Here is a 17,951-nt window from a genome sequence, read left to right as displayed (position 1 = left end):
TTTACAGTTAATCTAATTTTTTTTAAAAAAAATTTAGCTCAATGGTGTTTGCTTTTGATATAATATTGAGTTATTTTATGAACTAATTGAATATGTGACCTCATATTCATGGTATAGTTGCTTTTGTTTTGTTTTATCTGGAATTAAGTTTTTGGAAGGTTTGTTTTTGAGATTGCAGTTTAAGAATGCTAAACCATTGTAATAAATTGTGCTTGATAATAAAAATTTTAACCATAAAAAAAACTATATAACAATTATATGATTAAATTTTTATAAACTACAAAAAGTACATCATAAATTCAAACTATATTAATAATATATTTGTCCCACAAAATTTAAAGAAAATAAAACTAAACATACATTAGGGTTAGTTAGTCTATTTATACAATTAAGTATTTAAGTCTATCCGATTTAAATGTAAATATTTATAAATCATCTTAAATTTGAGATTTCTCTATCTTTATTTTATTAATGCATCTTCTATCTTATCATTGTATAAACCATAGTTTTACAGTTAATCTAATTTTAAAAAAAAATTCAATAATTCAATAGATCTAAAAATAATTATAAAAAGTATCCCGCGGCGTAGCGCGGGTCTCACCTAGTATCCCATTAAACTACCTTGATTAGTTTTTGCCTCATATTTTTAGATTTATAATATTTCAATTAGGTCCTCGTAATCAACCAAATATTCTAAACAGCTCCCTAAACTTTGTTAATATGGATTAATAGCTCACTAGACACTAGAGGTATTCTTGAAATTTTTTAAGAATCTTTTTAAACCAAACCAACAACTCTCTGCCACATAGTTTTCCTTTTCAATAAACTCCTCCACGCATTTATTTCTCACTAACTAAACCTTCTAACAATATTGTGAAAACGAGGAATTTGAAACATGTACAATAGGTGTTCAATATCTTTTTCATGTCCCATTTGACTATTTTGTAACTTTGTTGTTGCCCTTAACAAAGCCAACTTGATATATTTAATTGTTAAAAAATAGTTATGGTTCTAACATGGGGCATTTTTATAAACTTATATACTAAATTTTATAAGAAATTTGTAAACATTTCAAAGTTATGGTACTTTGTGACTACTATATGCCCAATTCCATCACTCACTATAGATGATGAAATTAATTTTAACTTTTACAACTTATCAACTAAAAACTTATGAAGAGACAATTTTGTTTGATAAGTCCGATAATACTGTTTTTTTCAATTTGGTTTCGAAAAGTCATCGTTTTACCTTTTAATGTAGTTGTTAGTAAGAATATCTAATATTTCCATGCTCGAAACAAAACCAAATAAAGAGGCAATAATCTAGCTTTATATATATATATATATATATATATAAATATCAAATTCAATATTCTTGTATGTTTTATTGGGGTCCAAGAGATATATAAATTAATTTCTATAGTGGTATATTGGTATATATTGTATTATACTAATATTATGTCCGCGTAAAATATGCATGAATAAGAAAAATATGTAAAATATTAAGTAGTATTCTAAATATTAATTTCTATTTTATTTGATTTTTTTATTTAAAATTTTTGATTTAGAGTTCACATACCTCATCTCGGAATACAATTTAATTTTCTGTTACATCATAATAAAATTAGATTTTAATTCTACGCACTCAATTTCAATGGATAATACTCACAACTTTTATATGAAAAAAATAAGTGCTGAAGTAAAATTTAGGGTCTAGATTTAATTTGGTTCAGGATTAACCGAGAAGAAGTAGAAAGAAAAGGATGAAGAAAAAAAATTGTGAAAAAGGCGGAATTAAAACCAAACCGAACTAACCGAGAACCGAATTTAATTATAAATGTTGTCGATCAATTTTGCCGTAACAACCGAAATCCATAAACCTCTATTCGGTTGGGTATGGTTAGGGGTGTCAAACGGGCATGCCCGCGCCCGAACGGGCCGACCGTGACGGTCCTGTATTTTCAGTGATCCACTGCGGGCATGTCCGCCACGGGCGGCGGGCGAAATATCAATGCCCATGCCCGCTCCGCATTTCTTTGCGGACTAACGGGCATGCCCGCGGGCATCTCTTCTTCTCAAGAACATCACCGCTGGTGTCAAAACAATACGGAGCAGAGAGGTTTTGGTTGGTGAGTGGAGACTGGGGAGAGAGAATGGTGTAGTTACGATACCTCTCACAATGATGTCAAGAACAGTGGCCAAAACAATGCAAGCTTCCACATCCATACATCGAAGATACCCTGCAAGTGACTTATGAGAGCGAGCCATAGATAATAAATTTAGACAAAAATTTGAGTAGAGCTCAAATCTAATTACCAAACTTGTAAAAGAAAAAAAAATCACCTTTGATTCGCAGCAGCAATCGGTCGGTGTTTCAAAGGCTAGCAAAAGAATTGCTTCAGCAGCAGCAAAATAATTGCTTCAGTAAGCAGCAAAATCGGTGTCTCAAAGGCTAGCAAAATTGATTGCCAATCGGTGTCTCAAAGGCCAACAAAAGAATTGCTTCAGCAGCAGCAAAAGAATTGCTTCAGTAAGCAAAAGAATCTCCTCTGTTCTCCTTGAATTTCCTCCTCTCTCAAAGGCGAACTCTGCGATGTTGGCAATTTCGCGGACCACCCGCATGACCGCGGGCGTGAGCGGACAAAATCCATTTGACCCGCAAACCAAACGGGCTATGCCCGCGAGACCCGCCAATTTTTGGGCATGAAATTAAGGGTCCATGCCCGACCCGCTATGATACCTAACGGGCCATGCCCGCGGGCCTAAGGCCCAATTTACACCCCTAGGTATGGTGAAATTCTAGGGAAGATGAACCCACAAATTTTTCCTTCTCAAATCATAAGAGCATCAATACTGGCAGTTACTCTCAAGATACTAATAGATTAAAAAATTAAAAAGTAATAAAAAAAGAGGAAAGAGAGTTAGAATCGATACTAGCTAGAGCAATTTGAGAACCTAGCTGAGTAACTCATATAACACTTGACATTATATTATTGGTTAAATTCTTATTTTATAATATATTTATTTGTACAATAAATCATTTTCTACAAAAACATTAAAATAATATTTATAAAGTACTCACATGAGTACTCACTGGTAATGATGGTCTAAGTGGGCCGGCTACAACCATCGACCCCAAGATCTTTCAGTTACAAACTTACAATTATAGTTCAGTAACTTCAATTACCTCATTAACAAGTATAACTGATCATCATCATACATTGAGGATTAAAAGTAAATTACAAGACGTCAAAATTAAGTGACGTCCTCTTCACGAAACGACCTTTGATTCGAGGTCTCTGCTCGGCATTAAGTTTGCGAACCTCGTATCTTATCTTCTTCGCGAACAACCTCGTCCTCCGTTTCTCTCTATACCTCAACACCCTCGCCTCTCTCTCCACATCTGATCCTCCTCCGTCTCTCCCTTGCTGGCGTGTCACTGATCTGACGGCCGACGCTAGCTCTTCAAACCCACCCATCACATGTGACGGACACGTGTTGTTCCCTCCCAACTGGATCAATGACTTTAAACGTTAATCTCGTATATTTCAATCTGCTTAATTAGCTCAAAGTCAACGGAATAGAGATGAAAGAGATATTACCAAACAACCGTCGAGATTAAACTCCGGTTTGATTCCGGTTTCCCACGGTGAACCATGATTATCCCAAGCACTAATCACAGCTTCATAATCTAATCTCAGAAACAAACTCGCCTTTCTATCTTCATCCTCACATGCTTCTTGATCTGATCCTCCATGTTCACACTTGACTACTTCTTCTTCCTCATCTTTGACCCTCTTCAAATCCTTACTGTCAAACTCAAACCCTACGTTAGTCTCTTCTTTGACGAGTCCACTACTGTTTAATTCCTTGACTCGCAAGAAAGGTTGCTCTTCCTCAAGTAAGCTCTCCACGTCCATAACGATTTCCCCAAGATCCATATCGAACGGCAAGAACCCAATTAAACCTTCATCGTCGTCCATGATTGCCTTTTCGATCTCTCCCAAGTCTGCGCTAGTACTAGTAGTGATATCGACTCCATCAGGAACTAAACCGAAGCTGTTATCATCAATCACCATGTCTGAGAAAGGATCAAAAACCGGCACGCAACAGTTTAGACTCTCTTCGTTCTCGTCTGTAGAAGAAAACGAGAAAACCCCTTCTTCTTCTTCTTCTTCTTCTACACCAAGCTCCGGAACAAGAGGATCGTTAGAATTATTCACATCTTGAAGCTGCTTGCTCCTAGGCGTTCTCGCCTTTCTCCTGAACCCTTCGTACCACACCGACGTAGTTTTGTCAGTCGCCTTTGTCTTCATCAGAAGCTCCGGAGACGAGGGTGATTGTAACCGGACACGTTCGTGACGTTTCGCCAAATTGTTAGCCGAGTGGATCGAAGCGTCGCAGCTTTGGCATAGGAAAGCATCATCGGCTGGGCAGTACCAACTAGCACGTGAAGATCTCTTCATGCACACGTCGCAGCCACGCGCCGCTGTCTTCACTCCCGTCACTCCAGCGGCTCGGCTCTCCACCTCGACCACCATCTTTAGTTAGCTCTTTGTGTTTATTACACAAGAGATATTATAATTGATGAAATGGAGAGAGGCCTTGAGAATAACCAACGAGTTTGTTTTATATGGTTTTGCAACGAAGGGTGGTCTGTGTGGCGTCTCGAATTTCTATTGGTATTTTCATTTTTTGAGTGCTACTTTAAAAAAGAAAAAATTGTTGCTTTTTGTGGTCTCAGTTATTTGGATAGATAGTAATAGAAATTAAGGTGTAAAACAATCTTATTCATATACTATGTATAGTTGTATTTTAGAATAAGGATTTTTAAATAATTTTCGACTATCAAATACATTACTTAAATTTTTACAATTAAGCGTATACCCGATTGTCTTAATCAAGGAATTTTGAGAATGAACTTTGTAATTTTTGTCTCTCACGTTTCTAGGATTTAGTGGCAATAAGTAATACACAGTTAATTTGGAGATAACACAGTTAATTTGGAGAGAACACTGTTGTAAATGAGTGTTTTTGTTGTCGGCAAACACTGTTATAGATGGTAAAATATCAACTTATCAATTAAAATAATTTGTGGCGCTCTGTGGAAATATTAAAAATAAAATCAGAAAATTAAGAATTTGTGGTTGTTAGATCAAGATAAAACTTCAAGTAGGGCCTACTGGTGATTTAATTCTCCATTCCTATTGGATGAAATATACGGCCATCCCCATTCTTTCACCCTGATTGGTTAACATTCTTCTACAGAGATTTCTACGGGAGCCCACCTTCTAATTTTATCAGTTTTGGTTTCTCTCATTTTTTTTTGTTTGGTTTTTTTTTTTTTTTTTTTTTTTTTTGCGTTTGCATGACCGCACCGCAGCGTGACACTTTAAACGCAGAAAGTTATATTTCCAATAATAGCATATACTGTACTGTATAAGATCATTTTTACGGTATATACAGCAAAACAATATATCCTTTTTGTGGAACTTCAAACAACGTCCTTTAAAGTTTTGTAAAACGTACACTATTTAAATCGAATATCATATTTGATTATTTTTCAAAAAGGATTATATGTCACTGAAAATGTAGAATTGTTGCGGATCTCCTGAAATTTCATCCCAAGATATTACATTACTATTTTCTAATAACATTTGTTTGCAATTGTCATTTACCCATTTTTGAGTATTTTTATATTACTACCTACTAAATTTAATTATAATCATTTATTGTGGATCTAACATAACGGAAGCCATGGATTTTCTAGAGTCCTTTAAAAGGAAGGAGTTGATTGTGGTGGTAAAGCGACGTGCCAATATATGAAATTAAATCAAGAGGTTGTAATTGACTTCGTCGATTTTGTTTTTTTGGCAATTTTGCAGTTTAGGTCGTCCATACACACAAACGTTAACTTACATATTATAAAGCAGCCAAAAGAAAGAAACAACGAAACAAACAATTTTTAAGACTTTATATAAATTAAAAGAAAAAAACAACAATTTTACGCCACATGACACATATAAACCATTGAACATCTCTATCAAAGGACTTGTTCCTCTGCTTTACCTTTACATGTTACAACTTACACCACGCACCATTTTATTTACATATACAAAGTTATGTGACAATATGATATACATATACCTTAAATATATTATCAACAAAGTTGAAATCTGCACATATAGGTTTACGATCAAAATATAGTGTCGTGAATCTCATGTGTTTTTTAAAGGTATATATTACATATTATAAATATGTTCATTAATTGACGAGTGAGTATCGGTTTCTGAGGTGGAGGCACGTACGTACGTACAATAGGCCTCAGAGGCTTTATCTCTCTATCGGGATATATATTCTCATCGGCCAGTGTAAAGTTGACCGGCGAAAAGAAGGATAAGCTTTTTTTAGCGAGAGGTTTTTAAATCCGAAATATATGCATATATGTTAAAATGGTGTTTAGCGGTGTATTCATAAGAGAGTATCTCACTGGAGTCCAGATATTATGTACCAAGAATACCTAGTGCAAATCTATTTGACCTAAGATTCAGTTTCGGTGCAAAATCCTTTTTACACACTATTTTTATCGGAAGATATGCTTAAGGTAGTAGATGCGGGAGTTCTTTTTGCATTCACGTATCAGACTATCAGTACATATCATCTGATTTGTACATGTGAAAGTGCGATAGATCGATTCTTAATGGTTAATAAGTATCCTAACACTAAACAAGTAATAATTAACACTAATTAAAAAAACTAATAATCATATATTAAAATTCGATGTGATAAATAAATATATCAGTACGACTTTTGTAGTGTTAATTATATGATTTTGAGTATAAAGTATAACGTAACTCTTTTTATAATGCAAACGACCCCAAGTTTGAATATAGAGCCATAAAAACCCGACGTGGTGCCCAAAACAAAACCAAACATGGATACATAGTATTATTTGTTGTCCGTTGGTTGTTGTAACATCCCAAAAATCATCATACAGTATTTATCAAGTTAATCGTTTTTTTTTTTTTTTTTTGTCATCAGAGTACAAGTTTAAACCAATGCGAAAGAACATTGTTTACATAGATAACTAGTCGCGATACAGTATTTATCAAGTTAATCGCTCTTTCGTTAATTCCAATTCACAATTTTTTCTGTTAACAATCTTGTTATATAAATGATTTTTTTCCTCCAATTTTAGCCCAAAAAAAATCATAAACGATAGGAGAAGCTTGTTGTTGTTACTGCCTTCCTCCTACATTCGCGCTCCCTCCCTCTGTACACAATCCCCAAATAAAATCTTTTTTTTTTTTTTTTGGGGGATTTGTTTTTTCTTATCTGTTGTATTCAATTTTCATCATTAAAAAAAAAAAAAATTAATCTTTACTATAATCGCTAATAATAATCAAATCAAATCAAATCAACCCACATTCCCGTCACGTCTCCTTCCGTCGTCTCTCTGTTTTCCTCTCTCAAGTTCGACCTTCTCAACGTTCGTTTTCCAAAGCTTTTCCGATAAAATTTCTAGGTAAAGAGACACAAAGATCGCATCTTTTTTCTTCCTCCTTCTTATATGTTGCGATTTTGCTGATCGCGACTTTAACTATGTTTTGACTTGGTCTATCGATGTTGATTTTTTCTTTTCTTTCTCTTGTTGCACCAATGTCCCTTTTTGTTCATCTTCTGGTCAGGTAGGTTCGTTTCTAATAGCTTTGTTTCCTTCTTTCTTACATTGGTTGAAGTTGCGAGCTTTGTTTGATCGTCTCACATTGCTGTTTTTATTTTTGGCTTGCGTGTTGCTCGATTGATGCTGTATAACGGGTGAAATCATATGAAGTTTACTGGGTATTAGATAAAAATCCCATCTTTGAACCCCTAAATTGTTGAAACGAATTGAAATTAATCTGATCGTCGGGACTTGGTGGTGTCATCTGCTTTCAATTTAGAAAATGCTGATTCAGGTTAACTATGTTAATGTCAGCGAAGATTGTTGGTTACCCAAAAAGCTGATTACGTTGTTGATTATAGAGATTAGTTCCCTGCCGGTGCCATTTGATCATGTTCTTACTTGAGGAAAAAGAAAAGAAACTGTGCTTTTGGGGATTTTTTTCCTAGCTTGCTCTTCTATGTTTGTGTGTTGTTATGAATTTTGTCTAATACTCTTTTTTTTTTTCCCCTCAATGAATCATGTCTCAGGAGTTGTTGGTAAAGAATGAAGCAGTGTTGGGTTTATCATCAAGTGTTTCCATAAGTTTGGTTTGGACCTCGAGGTGAGATGAATCCTATGCGTGATCAACCAGGCAGCCCTTATGGTGATTCAACTCCTCGTAGTCCGTTTTCTCCCTTCTCTCCATTATCTGGTGGTGGAGACGACAGGCATAGAAATCTGCCTGATTCCAAAACTCCTCGTAGTCCTTTCTCTCCTTTTTCTCCATTATCCGGAGATGAAAGGCACAAAAACCTGGCAGAATCCAAATTTCAGCAAGCCCTTGCCAATTCTGGCCAATTAGGTACTCTTAGCAATGCACTTTTTACTGTTTTGGCTCACTGCATTCTTACATATGTATGTGTAATTATATATTCTTCTTGTTCAGTGGTTCTTTAATAATTGTTTTCTGTGTACGGCAGATCCATCTTCCCCTGGATCGATGCACCATGGAGGACACAAGTTTCATGAGGTTTTCCAAATGAAACAGGGGCGTTATGATCTTCAAGCTTCAAAGATTTCTGAAATGATGAAATCAAGTAGCTTAGATGTAGTTCCTCTAAACCTTGTTATTGAATATCCACATTTCTTTTGAAGTGTCTAAACAACGTCATGCGTTTATGTTTGATGCAGAATGCTCCTACGCAGTCACTTCTAAGCGTGGTGAATGGAATTTTAGATGAAAGTATTGAAAGAAAGAATGGTGAAATCCCTCAGGTACTACTTAAATGCTAACAGTTCAGATCATATTGTATGATTCCTTCATTTATGCTTTTACTTCTTGGGAATTATTCTGACAAAAGCTCTGCAATGATCAGCGTGTGGCATGCCTCTTGAGAAAAGTCGTGCAGGAGATTGAGCGACGTATATCAACTCAAGCTGAGCATCTCAGAACGGTATGCTTTCGTTTACTTGAAGAAGGTGCTTAGTAAAAATGTTCAACTTCTGGTTTTGCGAGAGTAACTTCTTCTTGTCTATGTACAGCAAAACAATATTTTCAAAACTCGTGAAGAAAAATATCAGTCAAGGATCAATGTCCTTGAAGCCTTGGCATCAGGAAGTGGTGTAGAACATGAGGTATATCATTTGTTAATGATGATCTTGTCTGATAAAAATGTGTTACATCTTTTTACTGATGAGTTTATTCTTTGCCAGATTGCTACACAACAGCTTAGACAGATAAAGGTACGTTATACTGCTAGTTGCTTTGTGAACTGATTTTAGTAAAATGGTATTTGTGACATGAAATTAAATTTTGACATGGAGTTTTATGTATGTCAGACAGAAAAGTCAATGTGGGAAGAAAAGAAGAAACATGAAGAGGAAGATATGGTTAAGCTAATGAAACAAAATGATCAATACAACCTCGAAATTGCTGCGCTGAAGCAAGAATTGGAGGCATCTAAAAAAGAACATGAACAACAATACTCGAAAATGGAGAGCAAAACAATGGTTGGTACACTATACTACTAGTTGATTGACTAAAAATTGTTTTGTGTCTAAATGGTGTGCTGACATGAATTTATCTGTATGATAGACAGAGAAGTCAAAGTGGGAAGAACAAAAGAAAAACGAAGAGGAGGATATGGCCAAGCTATTGAAAGAAAATGATCAATTTAACCTTCAGATTTCTTCGCTAAGGCAAGAGCTGGAGACAACGAGAAAAGCGTATGAACAGCAATGCTCGCTAATGGAAAGCCAAACAGTGGTCGCTACAACAGGACTTGAGAGCAGGCTCAAGGAACTTGAACAAGAGGGAAAAGTGACAAACACTGCAAAAAATGCCCTTGAGGAAAGGGTTAAAGAGCTTGAACATATGGGAAAAGAAGTACAGACTGCTAAAAATGCTCTTGAGGAAAAGATAAAACAGCTTCAACAAATGGAAAAAGAAACAAAAACTGCTAATACAAGCCTTGAAGGAAAGATTCAAGAGCTTGAACAGAACCTTGTAAATTGGAAGACTAAAGTCAAAGAAATGGAGCAAAAGTCTGAGTCCTCACACCAAAGTTGGAATCAAAAAGAACTTTCTTATAGAAGCTTTATAGAAAACCAGTCTCAGGCCCTACAGGTATGGTTATTCAAACTGTTTGCTACAATAACCATTGAATAATACTAAGTAAACAGTTTATTCAACTATACGTTATGGCTGGCTAATAAAGTTGAATCACAGGAGTTGAGGTTCTATTCAAGATCCATCAAGCAAGAAATATTGAAGGTTCAAGAGAACTATACAGAACAGTTCAGCCAATTAGGTGAGAATGAGTTGCTTCTGTGATAAACTTCTCATGACCTTGCAATTTTTGTTGTCTTTATAAAATCAATCTGTCTCTTCAGGAAAGAAACTGGTTGAACTTAGCAATGCTGCCGAAAACTATCACGCTGTACTAACTGAAAACCGGAAGCTTTTTAACGAGCTTCAGGAGCTGAAAGGTACTAAGGATCATGTTAAATATTGTTTGTTTGTGTAAATTTTCATAATTTTAAGCAGTCCGTAATAACTATAGTTATGACTTTGCAGGAAACATCAGAGTATTTTGCCGGGTGAGGCCTTTCCTTCCTGGACAGGGTGCACCAAACACAGTGGTCGAGTATGTCGGTGAGGATGGAGAATTGGTAGTTACCAATCCAACTAGACCCGGTAAAGACGGTCTTCGCCAATTTAAGTTCAACAAGGTGTATAGTCCAGCTGCTACTCAAGGTGTGTTCATCTGTTGCCTGTTCTGTCTCTATTCTGCTTCATATTATATCCTTATGCTTTACGTTTCGGTTTTGTGTGATCTCTGTGAGAATACATGGTACATCTCAAGACATAATAATATATTGATATCACCAAGTTCATTTGATATCTTGGATTCTTGCAGCTGACGTCTTTTCAGACATAAGACCCCTGGTTAGGTCAGTACTTGATGGGTACAACGTATGTATATTTGCATATGGCCAGACAGGATCAGGGAAAACTTATACAATGGTATGTTCTCATTGTTATTTACTGAGTAAGATTTCATAGGGATAACCTCATGCGTTTTTACCATCATTCCCATTCTTTCAGACTGGTCCAGACAATGCAAGTGAAGAGGACTGGGGAGTTAATTATCGTGCTCTCAATGATCTCTTTAAAATCTCTCAATCTAGAAAGGGAAACATATCATATGAAGTTGGGGTGCAAATGGTCGAGATATACAATGAACAAGTGCTCGATCTGCTGTCTTCTGACAATACTCAAAAGAAATATCCTTTTGTTTTAATTTTTGTGAATTCATTGTTAGTGGAGCCAATTCTTTTTGTTTTTCTTGACCTGCACACACTAGGGATCCTTTCTACAACTCAACAAAATGGCCTGGCTGTGCCTGATGCAAGCATGTACCCTGTGACATCAACTTCAGATGTAATTACATTGATGGACATTGGACTACAGAATCGTGCCGTTGGCTGTACTGCCTTGAATGAAAGAAGTAGCCGTTCTCACAGGTTCTTCTTCATATTGATCCCTTGGAACAGCCAAAAATATGTCTTTTGATATCAGCTCTAAACTTTGTTACACCTAATTATATGATTTTTTATGCAGCATTGTCACTGTTCATGTTCGCGGTAAAGATATGAAGACCGGGTCTGTGCTATACGGTAATCTTCATTTGGTGGATCTGGCAGGAAGTGAGAGAGTAGATCGCTCTGAAGTTACAGGAGACAGACTAAGAGAAGCACAACATATAAACAAATCGCTCTCATCTCTTGGAGATGTGATATTCTCTCTTGCTTCAAAGAATGCCCATGTACCTTACAGAAACAGCAAGCTAACACAGATCCTCCAAAGCTCTCTTGGTTAGTTAAATTCATCTAGTAATAATACTGCATTCATGATTAAGTATTATCATAACGTCTGTTTCTATGTGGCTAATAGGAGGACGAGCAAAGACCTTGATGTTTGTGCAACTCAACCCTGACGCTATTTCATACTCAGAGTCAATGAGTACCTTGAAATTCGCAGAGCGTGTCTCTGGTGTCGAACTTGGTGCTGCAAAGACCAGTAAAGATGGTAAAGATGTTCGAGACTTAATGGAACAGGTAAATAGACACACTTTAGCTCCTGTCTCTCTCTCTTACCATTAACTTCAAGTTACAATGAATCATTTGTTGTTTTTCAGTTAGCGTCCCTTAAGGACACCATAGCGAGAAAAGACGAAGAGATAGAGAGGCTTAATCTGGCAAAAGAAACTCATTCTCAGAGACTTCAGAAACCAATGCTGAGAAGAAAGAGCATAGGACATACCGATGACATGAACTCAGATACAGGAGAATATTCATCACAACAATCAAGATACTCTGTTACTGACGGTGACAGTCTAACCTCCTCCGCCGAGGCAGAGTACGATGAGAGACTAAGCGAGATTACTTCTGATGCTGCTTCTTTGGGAACACAAGGATCCATGGATGTTGCTAAAAGACCACCTAAAATCTCAGACAGGTTACAATCACATCTTGTTTTTTGTTACTAGTACTGTTGGTTTTAAAAGATATTTATTTTCTTCATCTAACGTTATAAAAACCGATTCAATTGCAGAGCCAAGTCGATGACTGCAAGATCAACTACGAGTGTAACACGACCGCTCGATAAACTTCGGAAAGTCGCTTCAAAAACAACATCGACCGTTGCTAAGGTCACGTCCGGCTTGTCGTCATCAAGTAAAGGCTTGTCGTCATCAAGTAAGCAAACCTAGAACCTATACGGTTTTAAAGATTTTTCTGAAGTATTGATTAGTTTAATTATCATATATTAACTACAACGAGTTTTGTCTAATTGATATGTGTTTTCTTTCAGGCATTAAGAAGACGAGCAGTACTTCTAGTTTGGCCAAGTCTTCAAAGCGGTGGGCGTAAATCACGCTTTTACTCCTAGCCGTCATACATTACACGCGTAACACTGCATATACGATCAGTTTGTTTTGTTTTTTCACAAAACTTTACATACGTACGCTCATAATTTTTCCCATATCTAAAAATGGTTTCGTATAATATATGGCTTCGATTGGGACTAGAAGTTTTGCGAGTTATGTAAAAAATTTGTAAATACATGAATATTATTATGCTCACGGATTCTCTTCATGAGTTTTTTTTTTTTTAACATACTTTTAGTGGACAAATTTATGGAAAACAAATAGTGTTACAAACTTTATTTTGTTATATATATTACCAATCACAACCTAAAAAATCCATCACCATCATAAGTGTGGAACAAATAATTTGTTTTTTTTCTCCTTAAAAGTATAATACCTAACCTTGTTGTGATTCCTTGAGTGTACGAGTTCCCTAACCTAATAAAGCCTGTAGATTACTTAACCGATAAAACTAAAAAGTAAGAAAGATATTAGAGCAAGAAAAGGAAAAACAAAGAGAAAGTATAAAGAACTAAAGTAATCTTACAGTATATCCCTATCTATTTATTCGATCGATATAAAAACTATTATGGTGCTCTTTATTTGTGGGTTTTGTCTAAAAGATCTCCTACAATATGAGGTGTAAAACAGGAAAAAAAAAAAGAAGAAGAAAAAGGATGTGGGTGGGGAAAGAATAAAGGGTATATTCAGAGATTTTGATTAGTATAGTAGGGTCAATGTCAATGTGGAGGAAAAAAAAGTGGAGTGGAATCTCTTTGAAGAGCCTTTCCACCTTGAACCATTTTAACTTTGCTCATCTTCTCTTCACACCAATGCAACTTCTCTTCATTCATTTCGTTCATCCTCAACACTCTTGACACTACTTTCAAATCTATTAATCCCATCAATACCTCCATTTCCTCCTCTATACTCATCTTCTTTTTCCTCATGTATTTCCCTCCTTTACGCATCTCTTTCAATTTCGTCTTTTTCTGTTCACAATAACATACATTAATTAACATTCTGTTGTTAATTAAGAATAATAGACTTTTCACAAAAAGCTAGTGAAAGACATTATTTAATAATGATAAAAATTTAAGAAATGCCAGATTCGAATATGAATGGTGACACAACGTTGCCACACTACACTATCTTTGGTTAATTATGATTATTGTTCTCATTGTGTTTAGATATTAATGAGTCATCCAATTAGAGTAATATTTAGAAGTTGAACTCTATATATATGCTGACCTTTGTGTTGACTTTCTTCATAAGATGGACAATGGTTGGATCAACAGAGCCACATTTACTTCTCCCGAAAAAGGCTTTAATGATCTTTTGACAAGGCTTCTCTTTATCCGCTTTGAGAAAATTCATGAATGTTCTAATGCATTCCTCCATTATCATCAAGAACGAAGCTGACGATATCCTCGACTTGAAACATTCCTCTTTCTCTTCTTCCTTCTCCTCCTCTTCCTCATAATCTACGTATATATACCCAAACGAATTACATTTTTTGTCGAAGCTACCATATTTACAAACATTCTAAAGTGTTTACTTAATTACCTTGGTATTCAGGGACAAGAAGCAATTTGGGTGCAAGAGTTCGCATTCGAGCATAAATCTCTGGTCTTCGTCCATGTTCGTAAGGCTCATTCTCGACGTACCTTTGTAATAGAATATGAAACGTACGGAATTGGTCGGCGATTCCGGCGGGACATCCGACGTTGTTGAAGCTTCGTTGCGTGGATGATCTTTTTCTCTCGAAGTTTTTGTAGTTCCAACTTAGAGCTTCCCACGTTAGACATATCTGTGCCACGTAAGCTGATTCTAGTTCCACGTACGGGTTTGGTCTAGACCCATTGCCACCTGGATATTGTTGTTGTTTTTGCTTGTGTCCGTTTGATGATAGCTTGTGAACGATTCTCTCCGATATCGATCTTGGCTCCACCATGATTGACTTCAACGATTCTGTAAATGGACATAAATTAGAAAATACAAAACCAAATAGTAAACTTACGTGCATGATGCTTAATATATATATATATATATATATATATATGTATTTATCGTATAATATATGATAATTTTCACCTGTTTCGTGAAGCTTTTGAGCAGAGATTCTAGTGAGAAACGTCATTTCTTCGTCATACTTTTGGAATACGGTGTAAGATTCCCATTTAGGGCAACTCCGGCGAGAGGAGGTTGAGAAAGGGTCGTCGTTCTTCACAGAGTTTCTCCATTCCGATGAGCTTTTTGACGTTGAGCCATTCGTGCATGACTCTCCAAATATTTCTCCTCTCTCTTCTTCTTCTTCTTCCTCTAATTCCTCTGCTTTGATCTCGCTCATGTCAAAGCCCGATGCTGGCTGTATCTCATCGTCATCCTTGATTCCTCCAGACACATACACTTCTGCTAGCAAACGAACAATTACAGCTAGCTCAACCGGTTTATTATTGATTTTTAAAAATCAGTGAGTAAAACTTAAAAAATTATCAGTTAGTATTCCCTGCTTATGAATTTCTTTAATGATAAAGAATGTTTCATCAAAGGCGTCACGTGAATATACTATAGTAAAAATATAAGTAAATTCGGATATAAAACTTATCTTATCAGTTTTAAAATCCTTAATTTATTAAAATAAAAATAAATGCATTAATCTTGGTTACTTGTAGAAATAAAGAAAACCACTTTTGATTTGCATGTGAAGAAAAAATAAACATGTGAAGAGATGAGGAGGGAGAGAAATCAATAATACCATTGTAGCTTTTGTCATTGAACACCAAACCACTTTGGAAGCGAGAGGGACCACGAGTACTAGTCGTATTTGGTAACTTACGAACCAAATCCTCGACGACGTCGTATCGTGACACTCCTCCTACCTCTTCATCTTCGTCGTCATCATCATCATTATCATAACGATCGTCATGAAGATCTTCTACGCCATCGTCTTCCTCTTCTATCGATGATGATTCGCTGCGATAAGGAGAAACATTGGCAGAAGAAAAATGTTCCTCTGTGGAAGAAGTGTGGGAATCTTGATCATCTTCCTCCTCTTCTTCTTCTTCTTCTTCGTGATCATGAGTTTGATGGACATTTATAAACTCCTTCATGTATTCATTATTTAGTCCATCTTGAGAACTATTATTGTAAAAAACTAAAGATTCTCCGTCGTCTCCTATATCAGCTATCAAATCCGGATTTTGATCCCTAGATATCACATGGTAACTTGCATTACACGACATCTTGAACTCTTCTTCCTCTTCCTCCTCCTCTTCTTCATCATCGGTATACCATGCCGCCGAATCATATTCATCTTCATTTCTGCGTAAATAAGACATCTATTAGGATTTGTCCCCCCCCATTGAAAATTAAAAGGTTATGAAGGTTTTTTATGATCAAGAACTAGAAAAAATCAAAGAAACTCAGCCATAACGATGAATTTTATTTTGTTTATATGATAAATTCCTATATGTAACAAGTAAATATGAGAGTGCTCTACAAAATATTGCATAGTTTAAACAATCTTTAACATAAAACTCAGCAATAGCCAAGAACTTTGTTTTAATTATATGCTAAAATCTGAAAATACAAGGAAATATAAATGAAACTATTCATCATATGCAGAGTAAAGTAAGCACATATATAGAGAGAAACCTTTGGAGAAGAGGGAAGCCGCCGATAAAGCGTAAGAGCTTGAGGAGGAGGGAGACGGCGGAGTAGAGGAGGAGGAGGAGAAGAAAGAAGGATGCTGAGACATTGATGTAGAGACTTGCTAAGGCTTCTTCATTTGTATAACATTGCATTTTAATTAAATCTCTTTTTCCTCTCTTTCTTTATCTTTTTCTATCTTTCTTCTTCTTCCTATCAAATGGAGAGAGAGAGAGGAATACTTCCTAGGCTACAAAATCAAAAGCAAAGTTCGTGGGTTAACCAAAAAAAAAAAAACATAAAGTGGTTGAGTTGAGTGCTCCTCTCTCTTTTTAATATTTTCTCTACCTTTCCCATATTAATTTCTAATTGTTTAATACATGTTTATATATTTGGACTTCTTATAATCTTTGAGACAAGATTATATACGCCTACTCATTCCTTAAAGGGCATGCTAAAATTATACCAAGTGCCAAGTTTAAAGGTTATTGACTCCCTTAAGATATCTAACCCATATGTATATACATATCTCATAATCATTTGATTATTGTTACGAGGTGAAATAAATTATAAATAAATATGGGTTATATACCTTTATCACAAATCACATTGCTGCAAAACATTTCTGATTTAATTTAACATATTCTGCCATTGCTTTAAGACTCAAAGTTTATGATAGGGAAAGAAAAACGCCATTCCATGAATTCATTATTTTGTTTAAAAGTTTACATGTTTTCTCTCACTGTATATACCATTACTACGACCTACTAAATTATGTGTCTACTACTGTCTATCAGAGAATAAAAATACACAAGTTATTAGATAAAAGAAAATGATTTTCTTAGACAAAACTTACAGAGCATGTGGTGTGGAAGAGGAATGTACGTATAGTGCAAGACTCTATTTTTACATGAAAGAATAAAAATTAAAGCTGATGATGTTTACCGACTTACTAAAGGCAAGAATCAGCCAATATATATTGTATATTATGGATAGATCATAGATAACACGAAATAAATAAATTATCGCGTACGAAAAATCATGGATGGAGACAAAAATAAAAAGAAGATCTCTCTACAAGAAAGTGAAGAGGCCAAAACCGTGTCACACGCTTCTCTCTCTAATGTAAAACTTGTGTTTATAAGCTTTTGCTTTTCCAAAAGAGATGTTTATTATACAATATACATGCATGTTACGTGTACAATTAACATGGTACCATGTAAAGAA

The 17,951-nt window shown here is 35.5% G+C and overlaps 3 protein-coding genes across 9 annotated transcripts; 1 reads left to right on the top strand and 2 right to left on the bottom strand.

Annotated features, from left to right (window-relative positions):
* Positions 1–3,039: 3,039 nt before the first annotated feature.
* LOC104713006 (zinc finger protein CONSTANS-LIKE 7) lies at positions 3,040–4,731 on the bottom strand. The gene is made up of 2 exons (XM_010430031.3): positions 3,602–4,731; positions 3,040–3,511 (listed from the first exon to the last, which is right to left on the bottom strand). Exons 1-2 carry the CDS (start codon positions 4,538–4,540, stop codon positions 3,239–3,241), a joined length of 1,212 nt encoding a protein of 403 aa, XP_010428333.1. The 5' UTR covers positions 4,541–4,731; the 3' UTR covers positions 3,040–3,238.
* Positions 4,732–7,242: 2,511 nt separating this feature from the next.
* LOC104713005 (kinesin-like protein KIN-14P) lies at positions 7,243–13,302 on the top strand. Of its 4 annotated transcripts, none has more exons than XM_010430027.3 (20): positions 7,243–7,524; positions 8,193–8,506; positions 8,625–8,752; positions 8,836–8,919; positions 9,021–9,098; positions 9,187–9,279; positions 9,358–9,387; positions 9,484–9,654; positions 9,740–10,270; positions 10,373–10,454; positions 10,537–10,632; positions 10,721–10,900; positions 11,064–11,170; positions 11,252–11,430; positions 11,506–11,670; positions 11,768–12,021; positions 12,101–12,264; positions 12,345–12,664; positions 12,761–12,903; positions 13,019–13,302. In XM_010430027.3, exons 2-20 carry the CDS (start codon positions 8,272–8,274, stop codon positions 13,075–13,077), a joined length of 3,099 nt encoding a protein of 1,032 aa, XP_010428329.1. In that variant the 5' UTR covers positions 7,243–7,524; positions 8,193–8,271; the 3' UTR covers positions 13,078–13,302. The 4 variants fall into 4 exon arrangements, with proteins under 4 accessions (XP_010428329.1, XP_087322773.1, XP_087322775.1 ...); XM_087466649.1 differs by having other exon boundaries at positions 7,493–7,687; XM_087466647.1 differs by having other exon boundaries at positions 7,314–7,524; positions 11,252–11,670.
* Positions 13,303–13,577: 275 nt separating this feature from the next.
* LOC104713004 (uncharacterized) lies at positions 13,578–17,866 on the bottom strand. 4 transcript variants are annotated; one of them, XM_087466651.1, is made up of 7 exons: positions 17,581–17,866; positions 16,731–16,974; positions 15,832–16,397; positions 15,168–15,485; positions 14,640–15,044; positions 14,325–14,557; positions 13,578–14,065 (listed from the first exon to the last, which is right to left on the bottom strand). In XM_087466651.1, exons 2-7 carry the CDS (start codon positions 16,877–16,879, stop codon positions 13,814–13,816), a joined length of 1,923 nt encoding a protein of 640 aa, XP_087322777.1. In that variant the 5' UTR covers positions 16,880–16,974; positions 17,581–17,866; the 3' UTR covers positions 13,578–13,813. The 4 variants fall into 4 exon arrangements, with proteins under 4 accessions (XP_087322777.1, XP_087322776.1, XP_010428326.2 ...); XM_087466650.1 differs by having other exon boundaries at positions 15,168–15,488; positions 17,581–17,839; XM_010430024.3 differs by lacking the exon at positions 17,581–17,866 and having other exon boundaries at positions 15,168–15,488; positions 16,731–17,081.
* Between the last annotated feature and the right edge of the window lie 85 nt (positions 17,867–17,951).

This window comes from Camelina sativa, chromosome 9 (assembly GCF_030686135.1).
Source record: "Camelina sativa cultivar CO46 ecotype springtype chromosome 9, ASM3068613v1".
Taxonomy (NCBI): Eukaryota; Viridiplantae; Streptophyta; class Magnoliopsida; order Brassicales; family Brassicaceae; genus Camelina; species Camelina sativa.
This window is presented reverse-complemented; position numbering and strand designations above follow the sequence as displayed.

Excerpts from the sequence above, each read along its gene's own strand:
- LOC104713006 (XM_010430031.3), bottom strand. The coding sequence starts at position 4,540 with ATGGTGGTCGAGGTGGAGAGCCGAGCCGCTGGAGTGACGGGAGTGAAG. Across the intron at positions 3,512-3,601 it reads TTAATCTCGACGGTTGTTTG|TTGGGAGGGAACAACACGTG; the intron begins GTAATATCTCTT and ends TCATTGATCCAG.
- LOC104713005 (XM_087466647.1), top strand. The coding sequence starts at position 8,272 with ATGAATCCTATGCGTGATCAACCAGGCAGCCCTTATGGTGATTCAACT. Across the intron at positions 9,388-9,483 it reads AACAGCTTAGACAGATAAAG|ACAGAAAAGTCAATGTGGGA; the intron begins GTACGTTATACT and ends TATGTATGTCAG. Across the intron at positions 12,022-12,100 it reads GATCCTCCAAAGCTCTCTTG|GAGGACGAGCAAAGACCTTG; the intron begins GTTAGTTAAATT and ends TGTGGCTAATAG.
- LOC104713004 (XM_087466650.1), bottom strand. The coding sequence starts at position 16,879 with ATGCAATGTTATACAAATGAAGAAGCCTTAGCAAGTCTCTACATCAAT. Across the intron at positions 16,398-16,730 it reads GGCTTCCCTCTTCTCCAAAG|AAATGAAGATGAATATGATT; the intron begins GTTTCTCTCTAT and ends TTATTTACGCAG. Across the intron at positions 15,489-15,831 it reads CAATGACAAAAGCTACAATG|CAGAAGTGTATGTGTCTGGA; the intron begins GTATTATTGATT and ends TTCGTTTGCTAG.